The sequence below is a fragment of the Scomber scombrus genome, chromosome 14 (genome assembly GCF_963691925.1).
Source record: "Scomber scombrus chromosome 14, fScoSco1.1, whole genome shotgun sequence".
Classification (NCBI taxonomy): Eukaryota; Metazoa; Chordata; class Actinopteri; order Scombriformes; family Scombridae; genus Scomber; species Scomber scombrus.
The window spans coordinates 8,281,356-8,294,937 of NC_084983.1; the positions used below are offsets into that span (position 1 = coordinate 8,281,356).

The 13,582-nt window shown below is 40.4% G+C and overlaps 2 protein-coding genes across 2 annotated transcripts in view; one reads left to right on the forward strand and one right to left on the reverse strand.

The window, feature by feature from the left end:
* The first annotated feature begins 1,057 nt into the window (after window positions 1-1,057).
* On the forward strand, window positions 1,058-2,536 carry LOC133994356 (endonuclease domain-containing 1 protein). Its single transcript, XM_062433601.1, has 2 exons — window positions 1,058-1,357; window positions 1,668-2,536. Exons 1-2 carry the CDS (start codon window positions 1,058-1,060, stop codon window positions 2,274-2,276), a joined length of 909 nt encoding a protein of 302 aa, XP_062289585.1. The 3' UTR covers window positions 2,277-2,536.
* Window positions 2,537-6,020: 3,484 nt separating this feature from the next.
* Window positions 6,021-13,582, reverse strand: part of nlgn2b (neuroligin 2b) — a gene marked incomplete in the record, with an annotated part of 59,407 nt that continues 51,845 nt past the window's right edge. Inside the window, 6 exon segments of the mRNA XM_062433953.1 lie at window positions 6,021-9,248; window positions 9,250-9,751; window positions 10,095-10,461; window positions 10,654-10,807; window positions 10,943-11,208; window positions 13,525-13,582. Of these exon segments, the coding sequence (XP_062289937.1) occupies window positions 8,829-9,248; window positions 9,250-9,751; window positions 10,095-10,461; window positions 10,654-10,807; window positions 10,943-11,208; window positions 13,525-13,582 (1,767 nt within the window).

The window sequence follows — 13,582 nt, forward strand, 5'->3', positions numbered from 1 at the left end:
TTATTTTCTCATTTTGCTTTATATTTTGCAGGAGGCACAGGAGACATCTTACAGTATGCACACACCTTGACTCGAAAATGTCTGGTGCATGTACACACGTGTCACTATGTTGTAATTTCATGCTTTATCTCTGTTCTGCCCATTGGCTTATCCACTATTCACACACAGTATCATAGTAGCTCTCAGAGACATTGGTCACTGTGGGCCTTTTGTTTTTCACTGAGACAGATTAGACAGCTTTGCATTTTACCATTACATTGATAGCACGTTCCTGAATGTCCTGTGTTTCATCACCAACTCAGCAGAATTCAGGCCTCCGTGAGAGTGAATTCCAAATACTGCCATATCTCCCTCACCAGCAGAAACTAATATGCTTATGTCAGTGGAGGAAAAGGATGTTGCAAGGTCAAATTTTTTTTGCAAGGGCAAGTAATTTTGGCAGGTGGTTTATAATCAGCACAGGAAAAGCTTTTACAGGGGTTGGGTTTATGATTCTGTGTCAAATGTGGGCTAAATAAGTGTAGTGGTGGTGAGTTTCTTTATAAAAGTTGTGTTGGCTAAGATTTCTTTGTGGCACTGTGGTGAATATGTAGACGTAATGGATGGATCATTTGATTGCTCCATCAATATGATATAACGACTTCTATCCGAAAGGTCAAACCATAACTTCCCTATGAACTCACAAAGACAAACCTGCCAAGGTATTTTCAAATGGTCAATGCAAATGATGCACTTTAATCTCAACAGATCCATTTGGTACAGGAGCTCTGTCTCTAAAAAAAAGAGCAATAAAACTTAAAAAAACATCAAATGTAGGAAATTTTATACAGTACAGCACGGTCACTCCATACAAATTCAAAGTTTCAGGTAGAGTAATGATGTGTCCTGCACAACCACGCCCACATGGCTGTGGAGGCCTGTCTTTTGCTCACACTCGACTTGCTTTGCATATCTACTCGGTGACATTTAAATCCTAACTTCAAACTTCTCTCCCACTGTTTTACAGAAGTCAGTCGGAGCCAGTAGGAGACTTAGGAGAGACGTTTTGACCATGAAAATGTTAACACCTTTAGTTTTTGCAGTTTTGGCAATCTGCTGTTTTTTGCCTTACACGTCGGCAACAGTTGTTCAGGATTTTAACCATGTAGAAAGGTGCAAGGACTCCCTGTATATGGGGACGCCACCACGTGGGATCATGGACATCAAGCTGAGGAAGATCTGCCAACGTTACGCGGACAAGCCTCGCTATGTCACCCTGTACGACCCCCACAAGCGGATCCCGGTTTACTCAGCTTATACCTTCAAGAAAACGGAGGGAGACAGACGTGTGGACTACCCCTGGATGTATGAGCCACAGGTCAGAGACTCATCTTTGAATAATCATTCAAGTTGTTTTTCCAATTATGTCAAAAACTTCATTCATAAAGGGGTTTTCATTCATTTGTTCTTTAAAATTTACCCATTGTTAAACCAGATAGTAAACCAGACAGTAGAAGTAAGCAATCTCTTTCCAAGAAGACTTGGCAGCAGCTGAACTAGGCGATAGGTCTACTGTAGAATAATGGGGGGAAAGGGAGAAACAAAGAGGTCTCATAGACCACACTGGCTTTGTATTATTTCCCAGTAGATCAAAAGCTTATTGTAAATGCTCTCCTTTATCTCCTCAGCTTGCAGAAATCGATGGAAATGGAAACATGCTACCCTTCCCCACTGGTTACCTGCACATGAAGTTTGAGGATAGTCAGGCAGTCCTGGATGACTACTCTGATGTGGTTCTCTATGAAAGAGGTCACCTGAACCCAGACCAGCACCAGTCCACACCACACGACCGTGCTGCCACTTACACCCTAACCAACGTGGTCCCAGAGATACGGGAGTTCAACATTGGGCCTTGGCGAGAATACGAAGAGCGGATCCGGGTTCGCCTCAACAACTATTGCCGTGGCACTGCATTCATCGTCACAGGTGTGACCACCAGAGGTAACATGATCCGTCGCAACAACCAGGACCGTGTCGCCATCCCTGAAGATGTGTGGTCTGCTTACTGCTGCACAGACTACGACCGTAACGCACCCCATGATGTCCGCATCCGCTTCCCATCACATGCAGCCTTGGCCAAAAACGCCAGAGAAAGCAACAGTGTTCATGAGATGACGGTCCAGGAGCTTGAGATCTTTCTGAAAAGTAATATGGATGTTGACCAGAATCTGCAGATCTTCTATGACAACTGCATCTCTCCCTCACCTCTTCCTCTTTACCTCCAACACACCATCTGAGAGGTCTCTCTGCTTTATTTCCTATGTGTGCACATGGATTTTCATTTACTTTCAAGTTAACATGAATAATGGTAGATGCTTTTTTGCTAAGAGTTGTGAAGAAAATCTGATATTGTCAAAATTCAGCAACAGGATTTCTTGTGCTCTTAAAAAGCTGTTGATAATTCTAAAGAGATTGAGTTGTTCTTTTTTGATGAATTGAACATTTTACAATATTAAAACCTGAAAAATATTTTACAGGTTTTAATATTGTACTTTTACTTTGTTTGGGAGAGGCATTAAAACATTGACGTGTGGGAAATTAAAAGCGCTATCAATAAAATATCTGAATTAACTGGCCTACATTGTGTTTGTGTTACTTTCCATTTATACAGTAGGCTCTATATTATAGTAATTTGTCTATGTAAAGCTGTAGTATGCTTAGAAACAACTTCCTTTCTTCAAATTGTTGAAGAGATTATGTGAATTTGAATGTTTGGTCAGCTGTAAAAATGGATTTGACTTTTATGGCCGTCAGACAGTGTCTTTAATCACTTGGTTAATCTTTGAGTCATAAAAGTCCTTTGACTATAGTAAAACATTTCATGGATAGTCACACATATTTGCTAAGTACTTTTTAGTAGAAAACCAACCTTACAAACTTACCATTTAAATTATATTATTCAAACAACTATGAGAATGATATTTGTGTATCCAATCAAAATTATTTAGTGATTTTAAATGTTGAAATATTACCTCTGTGAATATATCACAAAGCCATACATTACTTGTGTGTTTTATTATTTTAATAGTGGATGGTTTATTTAGGTTAGAAGTAGTCAGTCAGTGATAACAGTGTGATTTCCTGAAGCAGCAGCGTGGGTTTTCCTGTAGATTACAGTTACATACTGCCATCTAGTGATGGAAGTATTTTCTGTGATGACTGCTTACAGGGAAACCAACAGAGGATTCTTGTCTACAGAGTTAATGGGGTTGAGTGCAAAAGAAATATGCTGACATTAAAGTGTTCATTAGTCATCTAAACAATAGTGCATCTGAAACGCACCTATTTACAATGAATTTACTGAAGTTATGACAAAGATAGTGATGATGATGATGATGATGATGATGATGATGATGAATACAGTGCAACCATAAATTAAGAGTTATTAGACCCAATGGGGATTAAATTAAGTTCTTATTGCAGCAATATTTCAAGACAGTTATTCTAAAGCAAAAATGATTTGGTATTCAAGATATGAAAAACTATTTTTAGGGATTTCTTGTATATTAATCAAAAAATCCTTTCAACACTGCTCGCAACACAGCCGCAGGCAGGTTTTGTTTATTGAAATGATTCACCTTTATTGTTCAGCCAAGGTAATTATCTGTAGTCTACCTGTGATATTTATAATAGCAAAGAGGTAGTTGATTAAAGTGCAGAATGTGACTTTGGAGAGGTAAAAAGAAGTACAATGTTGTCTAAAAGTGCTTATTCACCTGTGACAATACAGAAATAAATGTATCTTATATGGCTTAAGTGAATAGAAAGTCATGCATTTGCTGAAATTCTTTATCCAACGGGACGAGTGTATTTCCTGTGTATTTGCTGTAATATTGATTTACTGTGTACAACAGCTGAATAAACACAGATCAGAGGACAGTCGCCTCCCCATGAAACTGGTGCTGTCAGACAAGTTGTTTTGTGCTTTGAAATGAAAATCCTTTAGCTAACTTAAAGGAATGAAAGCCATAGCTCAGTTTGTGTGGCTTTGAAGAAGAAAACACGGGGATGTGACCATTGGGAGGTCCTTTTTTGTAATGAATGTTAGCTGTATGTTAAAAAAAACAACAACAGCCAAACTGAAACCACAACAAAAAAACTGTTTGCTATGTACTCAAAGCCTTGCTGGAAGATACTGAACAACAAACAGCTACTGACAGGATTCACATCAGTGGTCATGACTATGTTATAAGTAACTATGACTAATAACATATGGTTAGAAAAATAACTGTCAGTAGTCTTACTGTGGATGTCTTGTTCTTGGTGTAAGCTGTTCTCTCTGAGCAGTCCTGTCAGTTGTTTCTTTCTTGAAAAATGAAAAAACAACCATGACAATTCACTTAAATCTTAAAACACATTAATGATTTTGCTGATGAATTAAAATGCCTCTAAAGTTACAGTATGGCATTGGCAGACTCAACCAACTCTTGCAACTGATATTACAGAGCTTTTAGCCTCTTCAAGCTCACTAAATACATGAATAAATAAATAAAGTAATATGATAAATACAATATTATTAATAAATAAAATAAAAAATAAAGTTATAAGTGTCATACGTTTCATATGGTATGTTCTCAACCCTGTTAACAAAAAATGGTTTAAAAACAGTTCTAATAGCCCAACACAAACATTAATATCTATAAAGGTTAACAAACACACCAAGTTAGCAAATATGGTACCTAAATTAGCTTACACTTAAAGACCAAGTTTTTTGTTTTCTTTTGTTTTTTGTTGATGGTAGAGACCAAACCACAGCTACAAAGTAACTCGAAGTAAATATCTGATTTACATTTAGCAGGTGGCCGAAAACAGACTCAAAATTAAAGCTACTTTAGCTCCTGCTGGTTGTGTAAATATGGTATTAGCTGATTTGTTGTGGAGCTCGTCTGCCCCCTAGTGGACAAAAACATGTAACACAGCTTGAAATTTCACCTACATTTGACAATGTGAGAAAAATAATTTCATGAAAGCATTTGTTTAAGAATGTCTTTTAATGTTTTCCAGTTCAGATACACAACATACAGTGTGTAATAGCCTCTATTTGAAATAGAAATATTAACTTTAATTCTTTCAACCCCTTCTGGTCATTATGCTCTCACAGTATCTTGAGCTTCAAGCAGGTTACTGAATCCGACTAAATAAAACAGACAAACAGGTGCAAGCCTTCACTTTACCAGTCCAGCAATAAATGTTGCAGCCTAATAAGAAGATATTTGGATCCTTGTAATCCTTTTTCTCTTTTGTCTTTTTTCCTTACCTTAAGCCAACATAAAAACTGTAGTGTAAACATGTAAACTTGGTGAGTGTGCTTCCATTATCTGTTGGCTGTCCCAACCCTTGTTTCCAAAAAAATACTGTCTTTGTAATGCTGCTTTTGGAAGCATGGGCAACTCAAACTCACGTCAAACAGATGGGTCAATAATCCCATAAACATTGTGCAGACAAAATTGCAAAAGGTAGAGAAACAACCACCATGATTAGAGTCTGAAATAAGACCAAAAAGAGTACAAAGGATTTCACAACCTTCCAATTACAGGTTATACTGTATGACAATGCTCAAGACAATGTGAGACACTAACAATTAAATCCAACAGCATCACAAGTAAAATTCCTTGATTTGTAGTTTGTTCTGAGCACATTTTTCACATCCGATCTGTCTCTTGTTTTTCTGCCTCATTTCTCCAAGCATCCCTATTTCCCCTTCCTTCATCTGTTCACTGCAGCTGTTCTTTGGCTTTTTAACCAATTAAAGGAGTCATTTTACTCAAAATCTGCCTTCATGATTGATGGGATAGTGCCAGGTGTGTACGTTATGCTTTAGACAGCCATATATTCTGTAAGAGCATTTTTATCACCATATTATCGAGGCTAACCTGAGCCGTACCCGTTCCTTTTCGTGTTTGCGTTGACCTCAACCATGCTGTGATTTTTTTTTTTAACCAACAGAATATTCATGTATGCTAACAGACGAACTCGTGTGCCCATAACCTATTGGAATTCAACCTTGAGACCTAGGAAATAAAGAAGAATCAAACATACGCATGAGTGCTAAAATCATCATCGAAACTTGCACCTGTTGTCACAAAGAAAAGATCCGGCCAATCACTCAAACCAAACGACAAACATAATATTTACAAATTCCAGTTTGTTCTCTTACACTTAAAAAATGTACAGTTTTGTTTCATGTGTTGGTTTTTGTTTCTTTTTGTCCTCGCAGCTCGCTCCAGTCCAGTGTGAGGGATGGCAGTCTGGCTCCAAAGTGTTGTTATCCTAAGCAGACAGGATACAGAATGTTACAAGGAAGGGGGAGGTGAATCCCGCCCGCCTTGCTTTTGTGGTGTATGGTGTATGAGTAATGTCTGTCATTAAAGATTTTTCTTTTTCAAATCAGGTTTTTTTTTTTTTAAGAATGCATCCTCTGTGCATCAACAGACGCATTGTTGACGATCTATTTCATCATGACCATTAAATCACTGCCGGCATTTGTCCAGTGTTTTTTGTCCTAATGTCACTGGGGTGGTTTTTTTTTTTCAGTATTGTCCAGAGTGTGACTCGTCTCTGTGTTCAATTGTGCGAAAGATGTGAAACGCGCGTACAAGGCTCTCTCACCTTTAGACCGTCATAAATATATCTCATCCTTTTTCTCCCGCCTTGAAGAGGGGAGAATCATGAAACAACAAAAGAGCAGACGAGAAGATAACTGTCAGGCAGTCTTCAAACACTTGAAGCATGTGGTTAATGTCCGTCACAGACAAAAACCTCACTTAGACTATTCCTGTGAAGTAGTCGTTTCTTTTTTTTTCTTGTAACTTAAAAAAAAAGTGCTATCTTCAGGTGAGATTGAGAAACAGTGACTGTGCAAACGTCACAGTTGCAAAAGATAAGAGAAACAGCAAAAAGAAGGGGGGAAGGGGGGAGAGAAAAAAAGGCTTTCGTCAGTCTTTCTGGTAGTTTTGCGGCACAGCCTCTGTGTTAGGAAATGAAAAAAATAAAGAGGAAATATTTACTCTCTTTGTTATAATCATAGTTTTACACAATATTCATCTCTTAATACTTTAATACCTTTTGAAGTACCACAAAGTGCAGCTGATATTAAAATAGGAAATGAAAATGACTCTCAAAAATGAAATTAAAAAAAGAATCAATGAAGAACAAGGCAAATCATCAAAATGACAAACTTCTCTGTCCACACTCTTTAGAAAAGAAAAACATCATGCAAATATCCCAGACAGCAAAGTAGTTAATAAAACGTTATATTCTTTTTTTTTTCTTAAACGAGGATATATTGAATCTGATTTCCCTTTAAAGTAGAGACCAGCCACAGTGCAACATTGAGTGTGATAACTTAAAAAAAAGTGTGTGGATCAAAAAGAAAGATGAAGGGGTTGGCACTTTTTATGATGGTAATTTCTTTTGTAAGATACAGTCAGGATGGACCTCTCCAGGCCGTCCACTGGACGCCAGTGAAAGAGGAACTTTATCACAGTACTTGGCACCAAGAATGCTGGTAAAAACGAGATATCAGAATATCTTTTTTTCATTCATATCCTTACAATTTATTAATAATACATCATTTACATTTGTGTTTTTGTATAAAAGACTCCAAAAGGAAAAAAGAGTCTAGAAGTGATTGCGTGAAAGAGGAAAAAGAGGTGAGATATGGAAATGGATTAATGTCAATGGTTTAATAAAAAGAGCAATTGTATGAAGGCAGATGCAGAGGGAGAAGAGAGACGGAGGCAGCGAAAAGAGAGAAGCAGTTAAATGGGCTGAAGTGGGGATACAGACAGTGAGATAATGAGCGAGAAACAAATAAATTAATGGACATGATTAGAGCCTGTGTGGAGGAGATGCAGCGATTTCTAATGGGCAGCCTGGATTCCAGGTTGCATCCCACAGACTGAATATGATTCAGTTATTTCCTGTACCGCCCAACAGTTGAAGCCCCAATCTGGAAATGTTTTGAAAGCATTGATTGTGAGTATAAAGACATTTTTAAAATCATGGCATTTAACTGCATCCTAACTGAAAACAGGTATACAAATTTGGGAATTGAAGAAAATGAAGTTTTAAACTAATTTGTTCGTAACTCTAAGCCCTGTCAACACGTTTCACGCTAAACAAACGTCTCCGAAAATCTGAAAACAGAGACAGCTGTTGGGACATAGTGCTCGACACAGGGTGCCAAATTTCACTTCCAGATTGGGCCTTTAAAGCTGCAATTTGTAAATTTCAAGAAATCTCCGCTTCATGACAGACAGCTTGTTTGGGCATATGTTGCCTCATACAAAGCCGCTCGCTACTGTATTATCTTTTCACTAAATGAATAAAAATGAGTATTTGTATTCCATGTTAAACATAGTTTTACACTGACACAACAACACATGCGCAAAACAACCAAGCTCCACATAAGATGCCTGACTGATTGTGATTAGCTCTATACCTCTTTGAGGGAGAGCTACAAGCTTAAAGCTGCATTTCTGGTGGCTCACCTAAGCACCAGATACTGAAAGAGATTTTACTGGGCAAAGCAATATGTACCTATGATGACAGGCTTTTGGCAAAGGGGCTTTTTTTAAATCAACCCCCTCCTTGATTCATGATTACAATTTAGAGGTATTTCACTGCTTAAAATCTTACAAACTGCAGCTTTATTTGAGGGCTTAATGAGAAAAGACAAAGATATAGTAAAGAGGAGTAGAGGGCGGTGAGAGTGGAGTTTGTATGGAGCAGTTTGTGTGGTGCATCTCTGTAAGCCCAGAGTGGGGTAGCAGAGGTTGTGCCTGGTCCTATACACGGGTGGTGGAGTGTTGGTGTGGCAGGGCATTGTTGCTGTGGCTGGGGACAGGTGTAGTGGAGGGGGCTGGGACAGGGGGATAAGTGTTGAAGGGGTGAAGGGGCTGCATGCTGCTGATGGTGCTGGGGATCATGGTGATGGTATTGGCTGTCATCAGTGGCACGTCCTCCGGTGCCCGCCGCAGGGCCAGCGTGTAGTCAGGTGGGCACACAGGAGGCCGCAGGGGTTCTAGGTCGCCATGGATGCCGCGGGAAGGGAGGGGTGTGCCATGCTCCAGCTCCACTCGTTGCTGCTTCATCTGCAGCGACATTAGCTCCTCTTCTTGGCTCAGCGCCAGATCATTGTGCGGTGGGGCCCCTACTACTCCCATGCCAACACCCATGCCCATCGTTGTGCGCTGTGGGGACAGTCGGCGGGTGGCGTCTCTGCATGAGTTCGTGGCGCTTGTCCCGTTTGTAGTATAGTGCGGCAAAGGCCAGCACATTCAGGAAAAGGAGAGATGCGCCCACAGCTACTGTGACACTCAGCTCAGTGGAGTAGTCCCTCGTCTCGCCGGGGAAGGGAGAATAGCGGGGTCTCTCTGAACCATCGGGCTCAGGATCAGGTGGATAGGTGGAGATTACAGGGTGCCATGTGGAGCGAGTGCCAGAGTTGGGAGGGACCTTCCAGCGGTTGGGCGGTAGTCGAGTTGTGATAGAACTAATGATTTGCTTGTGGAGGCTGTGGAGATGTGGCACCAGCTCCAGCCAGAAGGCCACCTTGTTGGCCCGATAGTTGTCTCTGACCCGAGGCTTGAGCCCGATATGCAAATACTGCTTGTCTTTGGAGCTGAACTTGGTCCAGATGACCTCTTCAAAGCGGTTCGGCTTGGTGTGGATGAACGTGGTGTCCTGAGGAACTGGGAGGTTTGGATCCCTGAAAGAGAAAAAAAACAGTATTTTCTTATGTTTATGTTTATCAGTCACTACCAGAGTACGTTTAACCTAGCCTTACCTGTGATGCTAATACAGTAATTTAATATAACAGTAGCTGATGTGCTATTTGAGGTGAGCATCTGGAAAACTTTGATTGGGTAAAAACAGGTGGTCAAGTGTACAATTCCCAACCCTCATATGTCCACCCTCAACATACAAAATCCCTAAAACTAAACAGAAATGATACGTTCACCCTCAGCCATATATTACTTGATATTTTAATTAATAAAAGCTAACCGCATATGATGTTTTAAAGTTATTCTTAAACTTGGAATCATACTAACCCTGTCTTGGCAAAGTTGGTCCAGTACGTCATCACCACTGCACTTAGCATGACATCGTTCTTGGAGAAGTTACAGGGAAACAGGTCAGTGGCTCCCACCATGGGAATCCCAAACACATAGGGGATCTCATCTCCATGGGCTGCATCTGCCCATTCTGGCCGTGCCTCGGTCTGACAGTGGTGGTGGAAGGTGTAGAAGTAGACGGGCGACTGGAACTCAGCGTGCAGTTTGGCAGTGGCGACAGCCGGGGCCACCCACTGATGGTCCGTGAACAGAGCCAGGAGGGTTTTCCTACGCATGTCACTGTTGTCCCTGTCAGCCCAGTCTGTGTACATGAACTTTATGGTTTCTCTCAGGATATCTTTACCTACGAGGAAACAAAAATAATGGTGAGTATGTGCATTGTAGTGTCTAATTTTATCCCAACCATTAAAGTTACCCGACTCTGGTGACATCATTATTGATATACTCCCCAGTGCTGTAGAGGGCAACAACATGTGGAAAGCTGTAATACGAACTAATATTTTTAATTTTAAGGTAAAGTAGGGTTGGATCTGACCATCAGGATATCCATACAGATTGTCCACAAAGTTGGAGATGGTGTAGTCAAACGAGGCTGCTGATATTCCGTCTTCTCCTTCACTGTCGTCCACAAACTTCAGGCCCTCTCCCTGGTTGACTCCCAGCAATATGTCGTAGTTCAAGAACTCACCCTGGTGTTGCAACAAACACAAACAGCATGACATGACGGAGCTAAATGCAGCAGTAATGTTAGCGCATTATTCACACCAAATGCAAACGAATGAATAATCCTTCAATGGATGATATCTGGGGAAACCTGCGCTGACCTGCTGCATTAGAATCTCAGGGTCGTCCGGCACTACGTCCCCGTCTACCACAGGTCCGAAGGCGATGTGGTAGCGTGCAGGCTGGATGTCTTGGTCCACCAACTCCCGGAAACTCTTCCTCCTCAGGCAGTCCACCAACTCAGCCATGTCCCCAAGAGTGCAGCCAACCTTCTTGGCCAGGATCTTGGTGTACATCACCGGTCGGTAGTTGACTGACCAGCTGGAGATGGCCGATCCACTCTGAGCGATGGCCCTCTGGAACAAACCTGAGCAGAGCAGGAATACAGCATATATTACTGCAAGAGAAAACATACAATCACTAATTCTCTCTCAGTGTTTTCTCCCTCTGACACACTTTTGCTAGCAGCTGATGACGCCTTCAAGGCCTTACAGTATGAGTGCTTTTAATAATGCATATGTTGGAGGAGGAGTGATTGTAGAGCATTACATACGAAGCAAGATAAAGTAGATATCCTGCTGCTTTTCATAGCCGGAGAAGATCTTTATGACCATTAGGGTAGGAAAATGAAGTGCTTCTGTTACATACAATGGGAGACAGCAGCAAGAAAAATGGTGACATCTCCACACACAGCAGTGGGTTTGATGGCCGCGTTGGATAAAGCGAGAAAGACAGAAAGAGACAGGAGAGAGAGACAGAGAGAAAAAAGAAAACTGCTCGCACTGTTGCACCGCTGCACTGTTATGTAAAGCGGCTTGCTGTCCCTCTGTTTTATCTGCAGATTCTGTCATTAATAATTAAGCCCCCCCATATTCTGCATGTGCCCCACCCCCGCTCCTCTCCCTGTGAAATCAATTAAGAAGCCTCTCAGCTGCAGTTCTACTCCTCATCTCATGTCTTCTCTGCGCGCACACACACGCACACACGCACACACACACACACACACACACACACACACACACACACACACACACATACACACACACACACACACACACACACATACACACACACACACACACACACACACACACACACACACACTACCTTTAAAAAGTCTTCATGCTCTAACTTTTTCTGCACTCTGTGGTTATACAGGCATACTTCAAAATGGAGTAGGCAAGGATTTTTGCTGCAAATCCATGCATAAGAAAGCTAAATCATAACGTGGATTTTCCATTCTTGTGTACTGACATTGAACAGTCAACAAGAGTAAAAACTTTTTCTTGACTGACATCGACCAAAAAAGAGCCAAGCCTACCAAATTCTTGAGGGAATTTTGTAGTAAGGGGTAGTAAGGTGTGAATATTGGTCTTATAAACATGTATTACCCAATTATTATATATATATTATATGTTTATCCTTGTCCTCCTGAATATTTTTTGACTTCTGATACACAAAAAGATGCGTGGGTCCCCATGCACACACTCACAATTCTGAGAATCTGCTTCATACTGATAAAATAAAAAAAATGTTATTGTATATCTGCACAAGGTCAGTTTGTCACTGTGAAGGTTAACAGTTTAGTAATAATTTAATCTAAATTCTTGGTGAAGTATAAAGTGCCAATTCACATTCTGAGCTTTACCAACCAAGATCACATCAGAGGATTACTGATCAAACATCTGGCGGGTATTTTAGAGATCTGTCAATCAAAAAACAAACAAAAAAGTAGTATACTGTACTCTCATTGCTTTTGTATTTATATAAAGGAGTCAGTGGAAGTGTTTTGAAAATATGCTTTAAATCAAATTCTGCACCGCCTTCCTGTGACATGTGAACTGGAGTCTCTGCAACCTAGCTTTTTAGAAGCCCAAACTGTAATATTACTGTTCAAAACAGGAACTTAACAGCCCATAAAGTGATGGAATGATTTTAAAATGTGAAAATTTAGTCCAATATTCCTCACTCCTCACTGAGACACATGCTGTTAATGTCTCTGCTTAGAATCACTATGGTAACAGCTTTCAAAACTTACCTTAAATATCAATTGCAGCAATGAGAACCCATGTTACTGTATATATAAGGTATGTTATATAATAATAAACATCAAAAGGGCTCATAACACTCTTCATTTTAAGTCAAAGATATGAAAGTTAGTAACATACAGTATATACTGTATCTATTCCTAATGCCCTTTACAGACAGGATTAGTTATATTGGAGAGGAACAATTTTGTCAGTGCAGTTCAGTGATCTTAGTCCCATGTGGAATGACGTTATTTGGGATTATTACAGCGCCTGTGTCCCAAGGTGAGTAATGGTTTTATGGCAAACAACCTACTGTTTTCATCCATCTGTCGACTCTGGCACTGCCCAGATTGAGGAGTCTGGTTTTCTTTTAAACTACTGAATCTTTGCAGTTTTTTCCTGCTTATCGAAAAAACAAACAAACAAAAAAAAACTATATTGCTGAAAATAGTGGGTGACTCATTTCTAAATATTGCATCCCTTCACTTGGGGGAATAATATTGCCATATACCTATATCTGGGTTAGGCTGTTCATTGAAAATTACTAACATGCTCTTTAAAAATAAGGCACTACCACACTGTCCCGAAATGTTAATTCCTTTGGAGCTGGGTATATGACAATGAATGTGACAATGACAATGACAGAACCTTACCCTCGGAGTGGTGGGAGAGGATGAGAAGGTTCACACAGGCGGCACCGGCTCCTGAGCC

Excerpts from the sequence above, each read along its gene's own strand:
- LOC133994356 (XM_062433601.1), top strand. The coding sequence starts at position 1,058 with ATGTTAACACCTTTAGTTTTTGCAGTTTTGGCAATCTGCTGTTTTTTG. Across the intron at positions 1,358-1,667 it reads CCTGGATGTATGAGCCACAG|CTTGCAGAAATCGATGGAAA; the intron begins GTCAGAGACTCA and ends TTATCTCCTCAG.